Source organism: Rattus rattus, chromosome 10 (genome assembly GCF_011064425.1).
Source record: "Rattus rattus isolate New Zealand chromosome 10, Rrattus_CSIRO_v1, whole genome shotgun sequence".
NCBI lineage: Eukaryota > Metazoa > Chordata > Mammalia > Rodentia > Muridae > Rattus > Rattus rattus.
In genome coordinates this window covers 10,877,328-10,892,884 of record NC_046163.1, presented here as the reverse complement: position 1 = coordinate 10,892,884, position 15,557 = coordinate 10,877,328, and the positions used below count along the sequence as shown (strand labels likewise).

At 45.2% G+C, this 15,557-nt stretch overlaps 1 protein-coding gene across 2 annotated transcripts; it reads right to left on the bottom strand.

Annotated features, from left to right (window-relative positions):
• Positions 1–2,465: 2,465 nt before the first annotated feature.
• On the bottom strand, positions 2,466–12,524 carry Nifk (nucleolar protein interacting with the FHA domain of MKI67). 2 transcript variants are annotated; one of them, XM_032915282.1, is made up of 6 exons: positions 12,375–12,524; positions 10,693–10,830; positions 8,082–8,190; positions 6,501–6,712; positions 5,375–5,443; positions 2,466–3,513 (listed from the first exon to the last, which is right to left on the bottom strand). In XM_032915282.1, the coding sequence occupies exons 1-6, from the start codon at positions 12,477–12,479 to the stop codon at positions 3,328–3,330; spliced, it is 819 nt and encodes a 272-aa protein (XP_032771173.1). In that variant the 5' UTR covers positions 12,480–12,524; the 3' UTR covers positions 2,466–3,327. The 2 variants fall into 2 exon arrangements, with proteins under 2 accessions (XP_032771173.1, XP_032771174.1); XM_032915283.1 differs by having other exon boundaries at positions 2,730–3,513; positions 10,693–10,827; positions 12,375–12,522.
• Between the last annotated feature and the right edge of the window lie 3,033 nt (positions 12,525–15,557).

Sequence of the window (15,557 nt, the reverse complement as noted above, 5' to 3'; positions counted from 1 at the left end):
AGCTGTCTTCAGACACACCAGAAGGGCACATCAGATCCTATTACAGATGGTTGTGAGTCATCATGTGGTTGCTGGGAATTGAACTCAGGACCTCTGAAGGAGCAATCAGTGCTCTTAACTATCGAGCCATCTCCGGACCAAGCACATACTTATCATGGAAGAGCATGATTAGCTAAATATTTCTTTATCGTGCAAGAACCTGATTGGTTAAATGGGAACCCAAGTCCTTCATACAGGCCAGCCTAATTAAGTCGGACAGCCTTGAACTTCAAATCTTCCTGCCTCCATTGTGTACCACTATGGCCAGTGCTGGGAGTATACCCCAGGGACTTAAGCATGCTAAACAAGCACACCACAGAGCTAATCTCTCCCTTACCTTCCTGTTTCATTTTGAAACAGAGTCTACTGTATAACCCAGGCTGCCCTCAAAAACTCTCTATTTTCTTACCTCCACTATTGGAAATTACCAATGTGTCATCATGCCCAGCAGACTGACCAAAATTCAGTTTCTGGTCACAATGAATCATTTCAACATAGTATTGGAAGATTGTGACATCACAAGCAAACAGCATGGGTTTGCTATGTCAAAATACTGCTTTACAACACAATTCAGTATGGTGTTATATGCTGCACTGTGATGTGCCAGTCACGTGGTAATGACACAATGGAGCATTTAATATAACTCAGCTGTGATGTCACAGTGGCATACATGGAGCACCATGTCATTAGTGGACATTCTGGCATCTATGGAACAGTCATTATCACAACAGAGCCCTGCAACATCACAATGACACACGATGACACAATGGAACCTTGCATTATTATCTCAATTGACCTGTAACATCAAAATGCTGTCAGATGAATGTGATGATGGCATAATGGTCGAATGTGATCGCACAATGCAGCACTGTGATGACAAAGGGACATGATGTTACCGTCAACAGTGACACTGTGGGACTTACCTGCACACACTGGTGTCTCATGCCCTTGGATCCCCTGGAACTGGAGTCACTGGCAATCGTGAGCTGTCGTGTGGGTGCTGGGAACCAAGCCTAGTGCCTGAGCCATCTGTCCGGCTTTCCTTGGTTCAGTGGAAATGCTCGGTTCAGTTTTTGCAAATGTGAGGGTGGCTCCCAGTATCCAAATCACTGGCAAACACTGGCCTGTCCATGTGTAGTCAGTCAGATGTTTCTGGCTGTAGTCAAGTATAGATGTCAGTCCTTAAACATGACCTCAATGACTGCAGATGTCCATGTGCTGAGGCCAGAGGACATCGCAAGTACATAAAAAACATCACCATTACTTTCAGTCAAATGTTAGTTACCAAAAAACTACTTTATAGGGTTGAGGACATGACTCAGTCATAGAGCACACAGGACTTAGGTTCAACCCCCAGTAAGGGAGCAGGGAAAATGTCAGGCAGGGTGGCATACACCCAGAGTAGGGTCAGGAGGGTCTACGTTGTGTGCCTGGAATACATAAGACTGTCTCAACAAGTTAAAAAATGGGGCTGTAAAGATGACACAGGAAAGTACTTGTGACAAGTGTGAGGTCCTAAGTTTGGACTTCAGAACCTATGTAAAAAAGGAAAAAAATGGGTTGGAGAGATGGCTCAGCAGTTAAGAGTACCCGACTGCTCTTCCAGAGGTCCTGAGTTCAATTCCCAGCAACCACATGGTGGCTCACAACCATCTGTAAAGAGATCCGATGCCCTCTTCTGGTGTCTGAAGACAGCTACAGTGTACTTATACATAAATGAATAAATCTTAAAAAAAAAAAAAAGGAAAAAAACAAAAAACAAACAAACAAACAGGCTTGGTGTGGTTTTCTCCATAGAGAAGAGATCTCAGGCTTGCTGGCCTGCTCTGGGAGACCATTTCAAAATGGTCTTCTGATTTCCAGACATGTGCCATGGTCTGTGTGTGTTCTTTCCTCTCCTGACATCAGAAACATAACCATAAGGTAATGTGATTAAAGATATAATCTGCCTTACACATACAAAAGATGTCAGAGGCATTTAGGCTGTGGCGTTCTGACTTGATTCTAAGTTATATTCATTAGCTTAAAACATCAGGAAACTAGGCTGTAGCTAAATCTAAAGTGAAGTCCCTGCTAGTGAATGGGAAAGGCTCTCACTCAGTGCTTACCCAGGCCCTGAGCTCACTGCCAGGCTACCAAGGTGCTATGTGTTATGGCCTCAAATCAGGTTCATTAAGAGCCCTATCTCAGGCTGGAGAGAGATGGTTCAGTGGTTAAGAGCACTGACTGCTCTTCCAGAGGTCCCGAGTTCAAATCCCAGCAACCACATGGTGGCTCACAGCCATCTGTAATGAGATCTGATGCCTTCTGGTGTGTCTGAAGACAGCTACAGTGTACTCATATATAATAAATCTTAGAGAGAGAGAGAGAGAGAGAGAGAAAGACACAGACACAGACACAGACACACAGACCTATCTCAAGCCAGCTGGTGGCAGCACACAGCTTTAATCTCAGCAGTTGGGAAGCAGTGGTAAGTAGATCTCTCTTGAGTCTATCAGACTAGTCTGACAGAGTGAGTTCCAGAACAGTCAGGACAATATAAAGAAATACTGTCCAACCAGAGTCCTATCTCAATCTCAAGTGATTAAGGGGCAGAGGGATAGAAGACACTTGATTTTCTCTTCAGGTGTGTGTATGTGCACACCCAGCATTTACACTCACACCCACAACTGGACAAAAAGGATACTTAATGGTGACTGATAGGTATATTCAAACAAACCCAAATTAGCAAAACAAAAGCATAGAAAGATGGAGACTTTTTAAAAATTATCCCCACAAGCTCTTAGGTTCTCTTGTACACAAACTGCAGAAAAGTTTGGTCACCATTGAATCTTCAATACAACCGCTGAAGCCGATTTGTGAAACCTACACACTAGCTTAGCTGCAATTAACTGTGGGTGAGAACAAGTCATTTCAGATTCCTCCTCAGCACCTGGACTGCCCTCTCACTCTCTGGATTTAACTTACAGTTGCCGGACACACTTTTTTGGGTTTTTTATATACACAACCACATACAGTCCAAACAGCACCCTGCGGCCATAAAGACTCCTGGGGGTAGTTAAGCCTGAGTTTCATAAGGACAGTAAACCTAAGGGAGCCACGAAGCCTGAAGACAAATTCAGGACAGGAAAGGGCAAAACAGCCAGTTCCCTGGTGGCTTTCCTCACTGGAAAATCAAACATGTATTCTTACTCCAACAGTCTTGTCCATGTTTGCATGTCACCACACTTAGCAAAACACAACGAGATCACATCTGACTAGAACTAAGTGCACAGAACGCTGTCAGGATCACTGCTTGCTCTTCCTTTTTCTCAGTCTTTTTTTCCCAGAGCTTTCAGGTGCTGGAGTCTTTTGTGTGTCTTCTTTCACTGGTGACACAGGCAGTTTCAAAATGATTTCATCATCGTCATTGATTTCCATCAACTGCGATTTCCGTCTTTCCAAAAACGTTGGTGTACAAACTGGCGTGGGATCCTGAAAGCAACAAATACACTACAGTCCAGGACTGGGCACAGGCAGCAGGACAACCACTGAGAATCACTACCACCCTAGTGTCCACCCGACATCATCACCTTCTTAGCCTTTACCAGGAGCGAACACCCGACACCTCTACCCCTCTAGTTTTAGGTATACCATGATCTGTTTTCAGCTTGTTCTTATTTTCCATCGACACAAGGGAAGACTGCTTTTCCTCCTTCAAATTATGTCTATAGCAACTGATTCCCAGCATACAAGGACATGCTCACCTGGCTGTCCACAGATGACGACTGCTTCCTCCTAGACCTCTTACTCTTCTTGCTCATGTTAACAGGGTAAAGAAAGGCTGTGCTATGCCCAGATGTCATGGTGCACGCCTATCTCAGCTAGGAGCACACCACAGCGTGTCCTCAAGTTTTGACACAATGCTTCTGCACTTGAGATTGGGGCAAAGAAGCAACAGACACCTAGCTTCTGAGGAAGGCACAATAAAGCTTGGAAATCGATGCCACCTAATTACAGTTATGGGGGGGAAAAAGCTGACAGGTTCTATGGAGGACAGAAGACATTCTAAGAGTCAGTTAAGGAAACCTTTGTCAACCCTCGTGAAAGACACCTGGGACTCCTTAATGTCGCAGAGGGCCAAGTCCAGCAAGGCTTCCTTATCTTGTTTCCTGACTAGCAAGGGACTCAGCACCAGAGAAACGCCTCTGCTAATTCACTTCTTGCTCCTGGGGTTGTTGAAATCTAACCTATGCACAATCACAAGCCCCATGCTCACCTGCTTCATTCTGATTTTGATTATTATGACTATTTCCAGCTTGAAAGAACATGAAGAACATCTTAGCTAAACTGACAAGATAATGAGGATCAGGGGGCTGGAGAGATGGTTTAGCACCGGCTGCTCTTCCAGAGGACCTAGGATCAATTTCTAGCACCCACATGGCTCACAAATGTGTGTATGCAAACCTGCTTGGGTCAAAAGGACACTGGGTATCCTACCTTATAAATCTTTATTTCCCTTGGACAAAGTCTCTCCCTGAACCTGAAGCTAGACTGGTGGCCAGCAAGTGTCACATGTCCATGTTTCCCCTCTTCTAAGGCATGAATCTGACATTATGTGGATTCTAGGATTTGAACTCAGGTCCTCATATTTCTGTAGCAAGTGCTCTTTCTCACTGACTCAGCTTCTACACAATTTTAGGGTTTTAAAAATCACAATGCTGCGGCTGGAGAGATGGCTCAACAGTTAAGAGCATTGACTGCTCTTCTAGAGGACCTGAATTTAATTCCCAGCAACCACATGATGGCTCACCACCATCTGTAGTAAGATCTGACGTCCTCCTCCAGTGTGTCCGAAGACAGCGACAGTGTACTCATATACATAAATAAATAATTAAAAAAAAAAAAGATACTCTCTCACAATGCAAGAGGCCAGTTCTAGCCTACAGTTACAGCAGGAGGATGGGAGGTTCATCTTCAGAACACTTTAGTTGGGGGCTTACTGTGTAACACTGGGGCTCCCTTGGGCTATATTCAAGATCGATTACTAGATCTCAAAAAAGTACCCCAATAAACCCCCAAACACCCACCAACTATATGACAACTTTAACAAAATGTGAAGTAGTGGAAATTACTTTTTTACCTTAAAAAAAGTTTTTTTGATTAGTCTCTGTGTGTGTGTGTTGTGTGTGTGTGTTGTGTGTAGCTCGGAGGACAATTTTTAGGAGTCAGCTCTTTCCTTCAACAATGTGAGATCCAGTGTCTGAACTAGGTAGCCAGGCTTGGTGGCAAGTGTCTTTGTTCCAAGTCTTGTCAACACTCCTGATTATCTTGCCCATTATCCAGATTATCTTACCTGGTTAGCCTCAGAATCCCCATGAGTGTTAGCAATGCTTGAAATCTCTTTCTTTGGCTTAGGAAGGACCTGCAAATAAACAATTTGCATATTTATCAGCTATATGCATATGTGGTAGCTGAATTCCCATTTTAAGTATCAGTGTCCAATTGCCAAATGGGTTGAATGTAAGTAACCAGGGTGAGTAGTGCATGCTTATAAACAGTACTTGGAAAGTTGAGGCAGAAAAGCCTGCAATTTGGGGGAGCCTAGACCATGGAGCAAGACCTTGGTTTAAAAAAAAAAAAGCTAGGGACTAGAGAGATTGTTCAACAATTATGAGCACTGACCATTCTCTCAGGACGCAGATTCAATTCCCAGCACCCAGATGGTGACTTGCAACTATCTGTGAGCTAGTTTTATGGTATCCAACACTCTTTTCTGGTCTCCAAGGATACCTGGCAACCACTTGGTACACAGACAGGAAATTATACTGGGGAAAAAAAGCTGGCAGGGGCCTGGGAATGTAGTTCATACAAAGTAAAATACCTAAAGCTCTGGGTTATACCTCCAGGACTGCATGAACCTGGAATCATTATGTATGCCTGTAATCCCAGCACTTAGAAAGCAGAGACAGGAAGACCAGAAATTCTATGCCATTCTTGGCAGCATAACAAGTTTGATGGCAGCTTGAATGAGAGACCCAGTCTTCTTAAGACAACAACAGGAGCAGCCACTAGTATAAGCAAGTTCATCTATCTACTCAGGATCCCAAGATACAGAGGCAAGAGGGTCTCTGAAGGCTTGCCTGAGCTACAAACTGCTCAAACCTGTCCATGCAACTCAGCCAGATCTTTTCTCTAAACGGGGCTAGAGTTTGAGGGTGGGAGGGATGGATGATGCAGGCTCAGTGTCCTGGGTCCCATCCTCAGTACCAGAAACATTAAAAGCAACAGACTACTTGCCTCGCATGGGCAGGCTCCAGCCTGGTTACCCATCAACCAAAAGAGCCACATGTACAAACCAAACCAAAAACCTAGTGTGAGAAGCAGATTCTGTATAATCACAGACACAAGTTACAACCAGTGAGGCAGGAAGCTCATCCCTGTAAGAGAAACCACCAAGAAAACTAGAAAAGGATATTTACCAGTGAAGGAAAACTATAATCAATACCCTTCTTAGCTAGTTTCTTCCTGAGTAATTTTTCCTTCTTCTTAAACCGATATTCCATCTTTAACATCTGCAAATGTCCTCGTTTCTGATTATAGCGTTTCACTGCTGGAAATGATGGCGGATGAAACGGAACATTGCACTGGTTAAAAAGGTCTTTATGAACTTTTTCTCGTGGCATAAATTTACCTATAAAACAAACAAAGAGGAAAGGGTCTTTTAATTTTGTATTTCCCAGATAGCTATTTCTTGTGATATGTGTGTGGGTTCACATACCCTGATGCCTGTGGAGGTTAGTGCACAACTCTGGGGGTTGGTTCTCTCCTACTTTGATGTGGGATCTAGGGATCAGACTATCACACTTCCACATCAAGCAGCTTTACCTGGTGGGCCACCTCTCTGCCCTCTTCTTTCTTTTTTTTCTTTTTAACACAGGCTCTCACACAGCCTAAGCTGGCCTTGAAGTTGCCTGCAATGAACTTGAACTTCAGGTCCTCCAGCTTCCACCGCTCAAATACAGGCACTAAAGGCGAGTGCCATCAGATGCAGTGTATGTGCCCGTGTGGCCTTGTGAACGCTGGGCCAGTACTCTACCAGCTAAACTAGACTCCCAGTCCCACATAAGCTCTCTCTACCCTGGACGGGGCAAAGATTTGTAGTAAAAAAACTCAGTAAAATCCAGAGTCTTTCTGGTATTTTCCTCAAACCAGATAAAGCAGAGCACCTACACCCTCAGGTTTCTGTCCAGCCACTTTCTCCCAACAGGAGGCTATATGCCTATAAACTGGTCCCAGGCAGGGCACATGCTACCACGGGTGTAGGCAGGCTGCGCACTTAGGTCTACCTTCCAAGGCAGAGATCTGGATGGTGATGCCACAGGTTTCAGTGATGGGGCACAAGGTTCACAGGGTTCTACTTACCGATCTCTGTGGGAACGATTTACATGCCTATCTGTGGGTGAGTCATCTGTGCAGAACAAGGAGGGTTCCTTGTAGTCTTCTACCCTCTCACTCTTGGTTTTACTTCCTTCAAACAGCCTCTCACTGAGCCTGGAGCTGGGCTGACAGCCAGTGCTGCACCCATCGTTGATGAGTCTGATCTTGAAATGTGATTCTTTACTCTTGGTCTTGCCCTGTATAGACTCCACTAACAGGCCTCACATTAACTTCTTAGTTTTATGGGTGTCAAGAATCTGACCTATAGCCCATCTATCTCTCCCAGTTGAATTCCCTAACATTTGGTAAGAAATGAACTCAGGCTGCACTGCTGCCCCTTTATTGGCTCATGACTATCTAACCGTCAGTTTTCTTTTCCATTTTTTGACATAAAGCCTCTACATAGCCACGGATGTCCTTGAACTTAGAGAGATCAGCCTGCCTGTGCCTCCCAGGATTAAAGGCATGTGACGCTTATGCTGGGCTTTAACCCCATCAGTTTCCAATTTGAGCAAAGTCATTCCCGAACACCCGTTAAAGATCGGTCTGCTTCTCTTCCTGAATCCAACCCCACAGGTAACTTCCTAATCCAATCACAGTGCAGGAAAGGTCAGAGTACTTACATGATAGAAGCCTTTCACCAAAAAGGTAGTTATCCATTGTTTCTGCAACTATCTTGGCAACATCCTCAGACTCAAACTCCACAAAGGCAAAGCCTCTGCTGTTTCCAGTCTGAAACAGAAAACCCACAAAAGAGCAGTTAAGTGGCTAATTAAGAGCATTCAAGGAATAGGGAGGCAAAGTTTAGAACAGAGGCAGAAGGAACACCCATTCAGAGCCTGCCCCACATGTGGCCCATACATATACAGCCACCAAACTAGATAAGATGGATGTAGCAAAGAAGTGCAGGCCGACAGGAACCGGATGTAGATCTCTCCTGAGAGACATAGCCAGAATACAGCAAATATATAGGCGAATGCCAGCAGCAAACCACTGAACTGAGAACGGGACCCTTGTTGAAGGGATCAGAGAGAGGACTGAAAGAACTTGAAGGGGCTCGAGACCCCATATGAACAACAATGCCAACCAACCAGAGCTTCGAGGGACTAAGCCACTACCCAAAGACTATACATGGACTGACCCTGGGCTCCAACCTCATAGGTAGCAATGAATAGCCTAGTAAGAGCACCAGTGGAAGGGGAAGCCCTTGGTCCTGCCAAGACTGAATCCCCAGTGAATGTGATTGTTGGGGGGAGGGCGGTAATGTGGGGAGGATTGGGGGGAACACCCATAAAGAAGGGGAGGGGGAGGGATTAGGGGGATGTTGGCCCAGAAACCGGGAAGGGGAATAACAATCGAAATGTAAATAAGAAATACTCAAGTTAATAAAGATGAAAAAAAAAAAAAGAGCATTTGACCTGGGTTCAACTCCCAGCACCCACATGGCAGCTGAAATCCCCTATTTCAGAAGCTCTGATGTCCTCCTTTCTGGCTTCTGCAGATACTAGGCATGCATGTAGTGTACAAATACACAGACGGGCAGAACACCCATACACATAAATAATAAAATTCCCTTTGAGTTGGGCATGGTGGTGAATGCCTATAATCCTGATATGTGGGAAGCAGAGGTAGGATAATTACAAGTTCAAGGCTAGCCTAGTCTGTGTAGCAAGACTGGAACAGCCAGAGTTCCACAGTTAATCTCCATCTCAAACCAACCAAACGAAACCCAAACACTTTAAAGGTGCTTACAGGATATAAATCTAAAAACCTGTTGAAACACATGGCCTCTGTCATGGGAGTGATGGCTCATCCTAGTATCTGAGCCACTTCTAGGCTCTGGAAGTGGAACCATGTTTCTGGAGCAAATATGGATTCATTGCTCACTGTACGTTCACTAGTTGAGCGGTGAACAAAGGCTGCATCTCCTGGTAGCTGTTAAATAAATGCAGCAGTACATCAAGAATCAATTATTTCTTAGAGGGGCCCATAGATGTATTTGGGGAGAGGCCTCTGGAGCAAGTGAGGAGTAGCCATTCTGCGAGACTGTGGAGTCTACAGAATTTAGCAGCTATGACTCAGGCAGAGGCAGTGGCTGCTAAGATTAGCAGGAAGCTGGACAAACACTTGACAAAGGAAAAAAGGCTGCCGGCCTGTTAGCCATGGCACCTGCAGGAGACAGCAGGTACATTCCAGAAGGGATCCACGAAACTCAACCCACCAAGAGCCAAAGCTCAGGAGCCTCCTCAGGAAATGGAAGACTCAGACAAAACAACACCTTTTTTCCAAGGAGGGAGGTAGAGACAGGTGGGGTAGCACAAGTCTCCTGAGGGAAAGGATTGTTCAGAGAACTAGGAGAGGCAACCAGCAGGAACCCCAAGAGTTGGAAATTCTCTTCCAGGGAGGAACCAGTGGGCAGCAGGCCTTAAGAAGCTGGTGTGGTACCACAGACAAATCCCACCGCATGATTTAAGCCCCAGTAAAAGCAAATTCACAAAAAACCAAACCAAACCAAACCAAACCAAACCAAACCAAAACAAACCAAAACAAACCAAACCAAAACAAAACAAAACAAAAAAAAAAAAACCCACCAAAACCCAAAACCAAAACCAAAAAACTGATCTGCCGCTTCTGTTTTGGCTAAACTAGCTGGGAGCAAGTTCTACAATCCAGGCTCCAGCTTCCAGTACTGGGCTCACCTGGCCTTTCAGTTGGTGCTTGAGGAAAAGGTGCGTGTGTATGTGTTCCACTTCCTGTTTACAGCACGAGTGCTCTTACCATTGGGCCATTTCCCCAGGTCTCAATCACCCTGAATTTTGAAACAAATCTGTCACTGGCCTGGAGCTGGACTCAGCTGGCTAGTCAGTGAGTCCCAGGAACCCCATTCCCACTTTCCTAGCACTGGGATTACACATGTATGTGACCATATCTGGCTTTTGACCTGGGTTCTGTAGATTGACAGTTACAAACTGGGCTATCTCCACAGCCTCATGATTTTTCTCTCTTTATTGAGATAGAAATCCACACTATGTAGCTGTGACTGGCTTCAAACTCAGTGGTCTACCTATCTGTCTCCCAAGTGCTGGGACTAACGGTATGAGCCACCATGCTTCGCTTGTGAAGAGTTCCCAAGTAGGAACTTTGTAGGTAACAAAGTTTTGCCTATGAATACAAAGGAGGCCGTACAATTGACAAGCAAAATAAACATAGTTGAATTCAGGTACAGAATCTTACCCGCTTACTTCTGGACAATCTGAATCTTCTAATATCGCCAAACTGGGCACAGTAGTCATAGATGTGGCTTTCAGAGAGCGTTGAAGGTAGGTGCCCCAGATAAACTACTCCAGGGTTAAGTTTTTCTTCCTTCTTCTGCTGAGGACAAAACAGATAAACATTTTAAAAAATTCACACTGCACCAAAACATTGTATATACACATTTTTTCTGACCTGGGTCTCATTATGGAGCCTTGGCTGGCCTGAAACTCACTATGTAGACCAGGCTGGCCTCTAATTCATGAATACTAAGAGTAAAGGCATTACTATGCTCTCTGCAAAGGTCTTTATTTTTCAACAAAGGTATGTTACCATTCCTTAACTTCAGAAAAATTTAATTCTAAAGCCTTTTTTCCTTTTTTTGAGACAGGGTTTCTTTGTGTAGCCCTAGTTGTCCTGGAGTTAGCTTTGTAGACCAGGCCAGACTCAAACTCACACAGACCCACCTGCTTCTGCCTCCTGAGTGCTGGAGTAAAGGTGTGTGCCACCACCCCCCAGCTTTCTAAAGTCCTTTCAGAGGATAGGTAGAGCTTTGCCTGCCTCTGTCTCTCCAGCACTGGACTGAAGGTAAATGTAACCTTACCTGGCCTGCAACAAAATTTTCAACACCCTTCATTCCTCTTGGTCCGGGAACATTTCTCTATCATAGCAGAACCTGAAAAACTAGGTGTTTGTATCTCTTTTCTTAAGCACCGCTGTGCAAATCTGAGGCTTGAGTTCAATCACACAGAGCCACAGACTCTGCAGAGACAGACTTATGTGTGCCGTGGTGTGCATGCACACCCACCTGTCCCTACAAAGCAGTCAGCACACGTGTTCCTTAATGGACAAGCAAGTGAAAGTCTGTCATTGTTACTCCGAATCAACTCTGAACGCAGATGGCAGCTTATTACATCGAATCATTTCCGATTAACCTTCACAGTGCAGACTATACTTCTGTCACCACCTTAGAGAACAAGAACTTGTTTCCCATCAGGTAGGGTACTGGGTGACCTATAGTGACCTACACCTGTAATCCCAGTGGATATATGGTTCAAGGACTAGACTGCACGGCAAATGTGATGCTATTTTGTGCTACAAAAACTCCACACAGACACTGTAACAAAAACAACCCGCACAAAAGACACCCCCGCCAGGACAACAACAAAACAAGAAAATCTTCCTTTCTCTCCAGTGCACCTCATGCTGAAAACCAAAGGGGATATAAACTTCCGTTCGGGGCAGTCTGGGAACAGAGCTTGGCAGGCTGTAATCCCTATTTTCTTTGGCGAAGCTCTGGTCTGAATACTGAGCCCGAGCTGTTTTCTGACTCTCGATCCTCCTGCTTCCCCGCTCGTCCAAGGACCTGGATTTGTCTGTTCCGTCTACTAAGCACTACAACGTAAGGGGACATACATACCTTCCAAATGCTGTGGTTCATTCCGAACCCTCATTTTGAGGGTCAAAGCGGAAGTGTGACAGCTTTAACATATTTTGGGGCTTGGAGGTGCCATGCTCCCCACACGTGGTACACCTCCTTTTTCACGTGAGCCCTGAGGGCCTAAAGGGTCAAACCTCACACCGATTCCCTGCCTGCCTCAGTCTCCAGAGCCCGTGAGAGGTGGGCTCCCGAGTCAGCACGGCCAGAGAGCCCCGCCGCTCACCTTTTTCGCGCGCCGTTGTATTTGCGTCAGATCCTTCTCAAACTGCGAGTCCTCCCGCGGGTTCAACGCCAGAGTCGACTTCGCAGGGCCTGAATACTCGGCCATACTGGAGAAGCACGAACAAATTAATCCACGCGGAGCCTCCGGAAGTGACGTTCTTTTCACTACTCGGAAGCGGAAGCAGAGGCGGGAGTGTAGCAAGAAGAGTGGTGTTTGGCATTGGACGACCTCGAGCGCCACCTATTGACCACAATCTAAAAGACTTTCTAAGACGGATTAAAAATTATTCGGAGGGTAATGTTGGTGAAGTGCTTGCCCAGCTCTGCATAAACCTTGACTGGAGCCCCACGCCTGTAATCCCAGAATTTGGGAGGTGGAGGCAGGAGGATCAGGAGTTCAAACCGGTTCTCATATGCATAGTTCGACCACGGCCTGGGCTCCATGGACTCAAAACAAATTTACAAGTCCCAAACATTATCCATGTCTGTTGGCTAGTCAGGCCTACAAGCAATAGGGAAAGTCTTCCTGCCATGGACTCCTTTTGTAAACTTTGTAAACACTCAAGCAGGAAAGTGGTCAGGCCCCTGCCTGAGGAGCTTCAATGGCCAGCCTCCCCAAATCTCCACATGTCCCCCTCTTTCCCTAACATCCCTAACGATTTTCTAACTGCCCAGAAGTGGGAGAGTGACCGGACTCTGCCATACAAGAAAAAAATTCCACCAGTCCCTGAGTTCCCTCAGGTTCAGGACTTGAAATTCCACCAGTCCTCACCATGGAAATCTCCACAACATAGTGCAACATATATTTGTATTTTTGATATTATACATGTGCCTTTATGTGTTCAGGAATTCAGGTGACCATAGAGAATAATGGTGTGGGATCTCCTGAACCTGGAATTACAGGCTGTTGTGAGATGCCCAGTGTACTGGGAACTGAACTCAAGTCCTCTGGAATAGTAGAAAATATTTTTAACTGTGAACTACTTGTTCAGTCCCTATTTATTTTATTTTTGTGTGATGAGTGTTTTGCCTGTCTGTATGTGTACCCTATATGTGTAATGTGTGCCGAGGACAGAAGAGGGTATCAGAACATTGGAACCGGACTTAAGGACTGTGAGCCAGGGTCCTTTGGCTCTTAACCACAGAGCCATCTCTTCAGCTCCCTAGTAGGTTTCTTTAGATAACACAATAGGAATTTTGAGAAAACACACACACACAAAAAGAAGTTTGAAGACTTTCTTATGTTGAAATAATTGTCTTGGGATGTAGCAATGGCTCAGTGGTTAAGAGTACTGGCTGCTCTTTCAGAGGTCCTCAGTTCAATTCCCAGCAACCACATGGTGGCTCACAACCATCTGTAGTGTGATCTGACGCCCTCTTCTGGTGTGTCTGAAGACAGCTACAGTGTAGTCATATACATGGAATAAATAAATATTTAAAAACTGTCTTACTGTCTTCTCCATTTGTTTATTTACTTATAGATTAATTGATTCATTGATTTTGTGTGTACGCCTGTCAATGAGTATGGGTGTGTGCACCTTTGCCCTGCATCACATGTGTCTAGGTCAAAAGATGACTTGCAATAGTTAGTTCTTTCCTTCCACGGTATCGGTTCTGGGGACTCGGGGCTGGTGGTAAGTGCCTTTACTTGTCAAGCCATCTTAATGACCTGGTCTGAAGATTATTTTAAGCCAAACATATTTGAGACTCAGGGGATACAAAAAGGTCTTTATCTAAGAGAGCAAGTTCTGAGGAGATGTGGCTTCCTTAAATCCCTTTGGGGAATATCATGACATTGAGAACACTGTAAGCGGGGCTGGAGGTACAGCCTCGGTACAGAGCTTACATGCCTTTTTTGAAGCTCTGGCTTCTATTTCAAACTCTGAGTAAGCAGCACCTAGACAGCCAGCAATGTATGAGGCCTTCTCAGTTTCCACAAAAGGGGGAGGGCAATGGCAAGGTGGCTCAGAGGGTAAAGGCTACTGCTGTTAAGTACTGCTGAATTGGACCATGGAACCCAAATGGTACAAAGTGAGAACCAACTCCAGCAAGCTCTCCTCTGAGGCTGTACTAGTTTTCTTTCTGTTGCTATGATAAAACAAACCAAAACTAACCTGAGTGAGAAACAAGATTTTGTGTCTTATAGGTTAGAATCCAAAGGCAAGAACTGAAGTAGAACCCATGAAGGACCATTGCTTATTGGCTTGTTCCCAGGCTCATACTCAACCACTTGTCTTATATAAACCAGGCCATCTGTCAAAGGATGTTGGCATCCACAGTGGGCTGGGCCCTCCTATGTCAACCAGCAACCAGGAAAATGGCCCCAAAACATACCCCCCAAGGACAATCTGATGGAGGCAACTCCTTAACTGAAGTTCCCTCTTCCTAAGTGTATCAGTTACTTTCCTGCAGCTGTGATAAAGCACCACGATCAATGGACATTATAGGGAAAGGAGTTTATTTTGGTATATAGTTCCAGAGGAAGAATCCAGGAGAGCAGAGAAGTCATGGGAGCAAACAGTAGCAGGAAGCTTGGGAGCTGAGAGAGCCCATCTTCTGCAAACATTAAAGCCTCTACCTCCCACGTTCTCGCATGCACAACTCATCTACCTTAGTTTTCTATTACTGGGATGACATCACGAGTAAGGCAATTTGTAGAAGGGAGAGTTTATTTAGAGCTTACATTTCAGAGAGTGAGCCCATGACACTCATGGCAGGGAGCATGGGGGTAGGCAGGCAGCGGGCAGGCAGGTGGGCAGGGCACTGTAGTAGTGGCTGAGAGCATATGTCCTAATCCACAAGTAGTAGGAAGACAGAAAGCTATCTGGTAATGGCATAGGCTTTTGAAACCTCAAAGCCTTCCCATAGTGAAACATGTCCTCCAACAAGGTTCTACCTCGTAACTCTTCCCAAAGTTTCCACCAACTAGGAACCACGTACTCAAATATATTACCCTAGGGGGGGCATTCTAATTGAAACCATCACATCTGGTTCATGTTGTACTGAAGTCAAATCCAACGACTCACATTCTAGGAGAGCCTTCTACCTCTAGAGCTGTATCCCTGGCCTAGGGCCTGCGACTTGATGATGTCATCAAGTTCTTCAATTCCTTTTCTGATTTTCTGTTCTGTTGACATTTATCTTTTATTGGTCTGATTCACAGACCCTCATACACAGAATAGAA

What these genes read in the sequence shown, in the direction of transcription:
- Nifk (XM_032915282.1), bottom strand. Translation starts at nt 12,479, where the DNA reads ATGGCCGAGTATTCAGGCCCTGCGAAGTCGACTCTGGCGTTGAACCCG. An exon ending in TACAACGGCGCGCGAAAAAG is followed by an intron (nt 10,831 to 12,374) that starts GTGAGCGGCGGG and finishes TTTTGTCCTCAG; the next exon opens with CAGAAGAAGGAAGAAAAACT. An exon ending in ATTATAGTTTTCCTTCACTG is followed by an intron (nt 5,444 to 6,500) that starts GTAAATATCCTT and finishes GTTTATTTGCAG; the next exon opens with GTCCTTCCTAAGCCAAAGAA.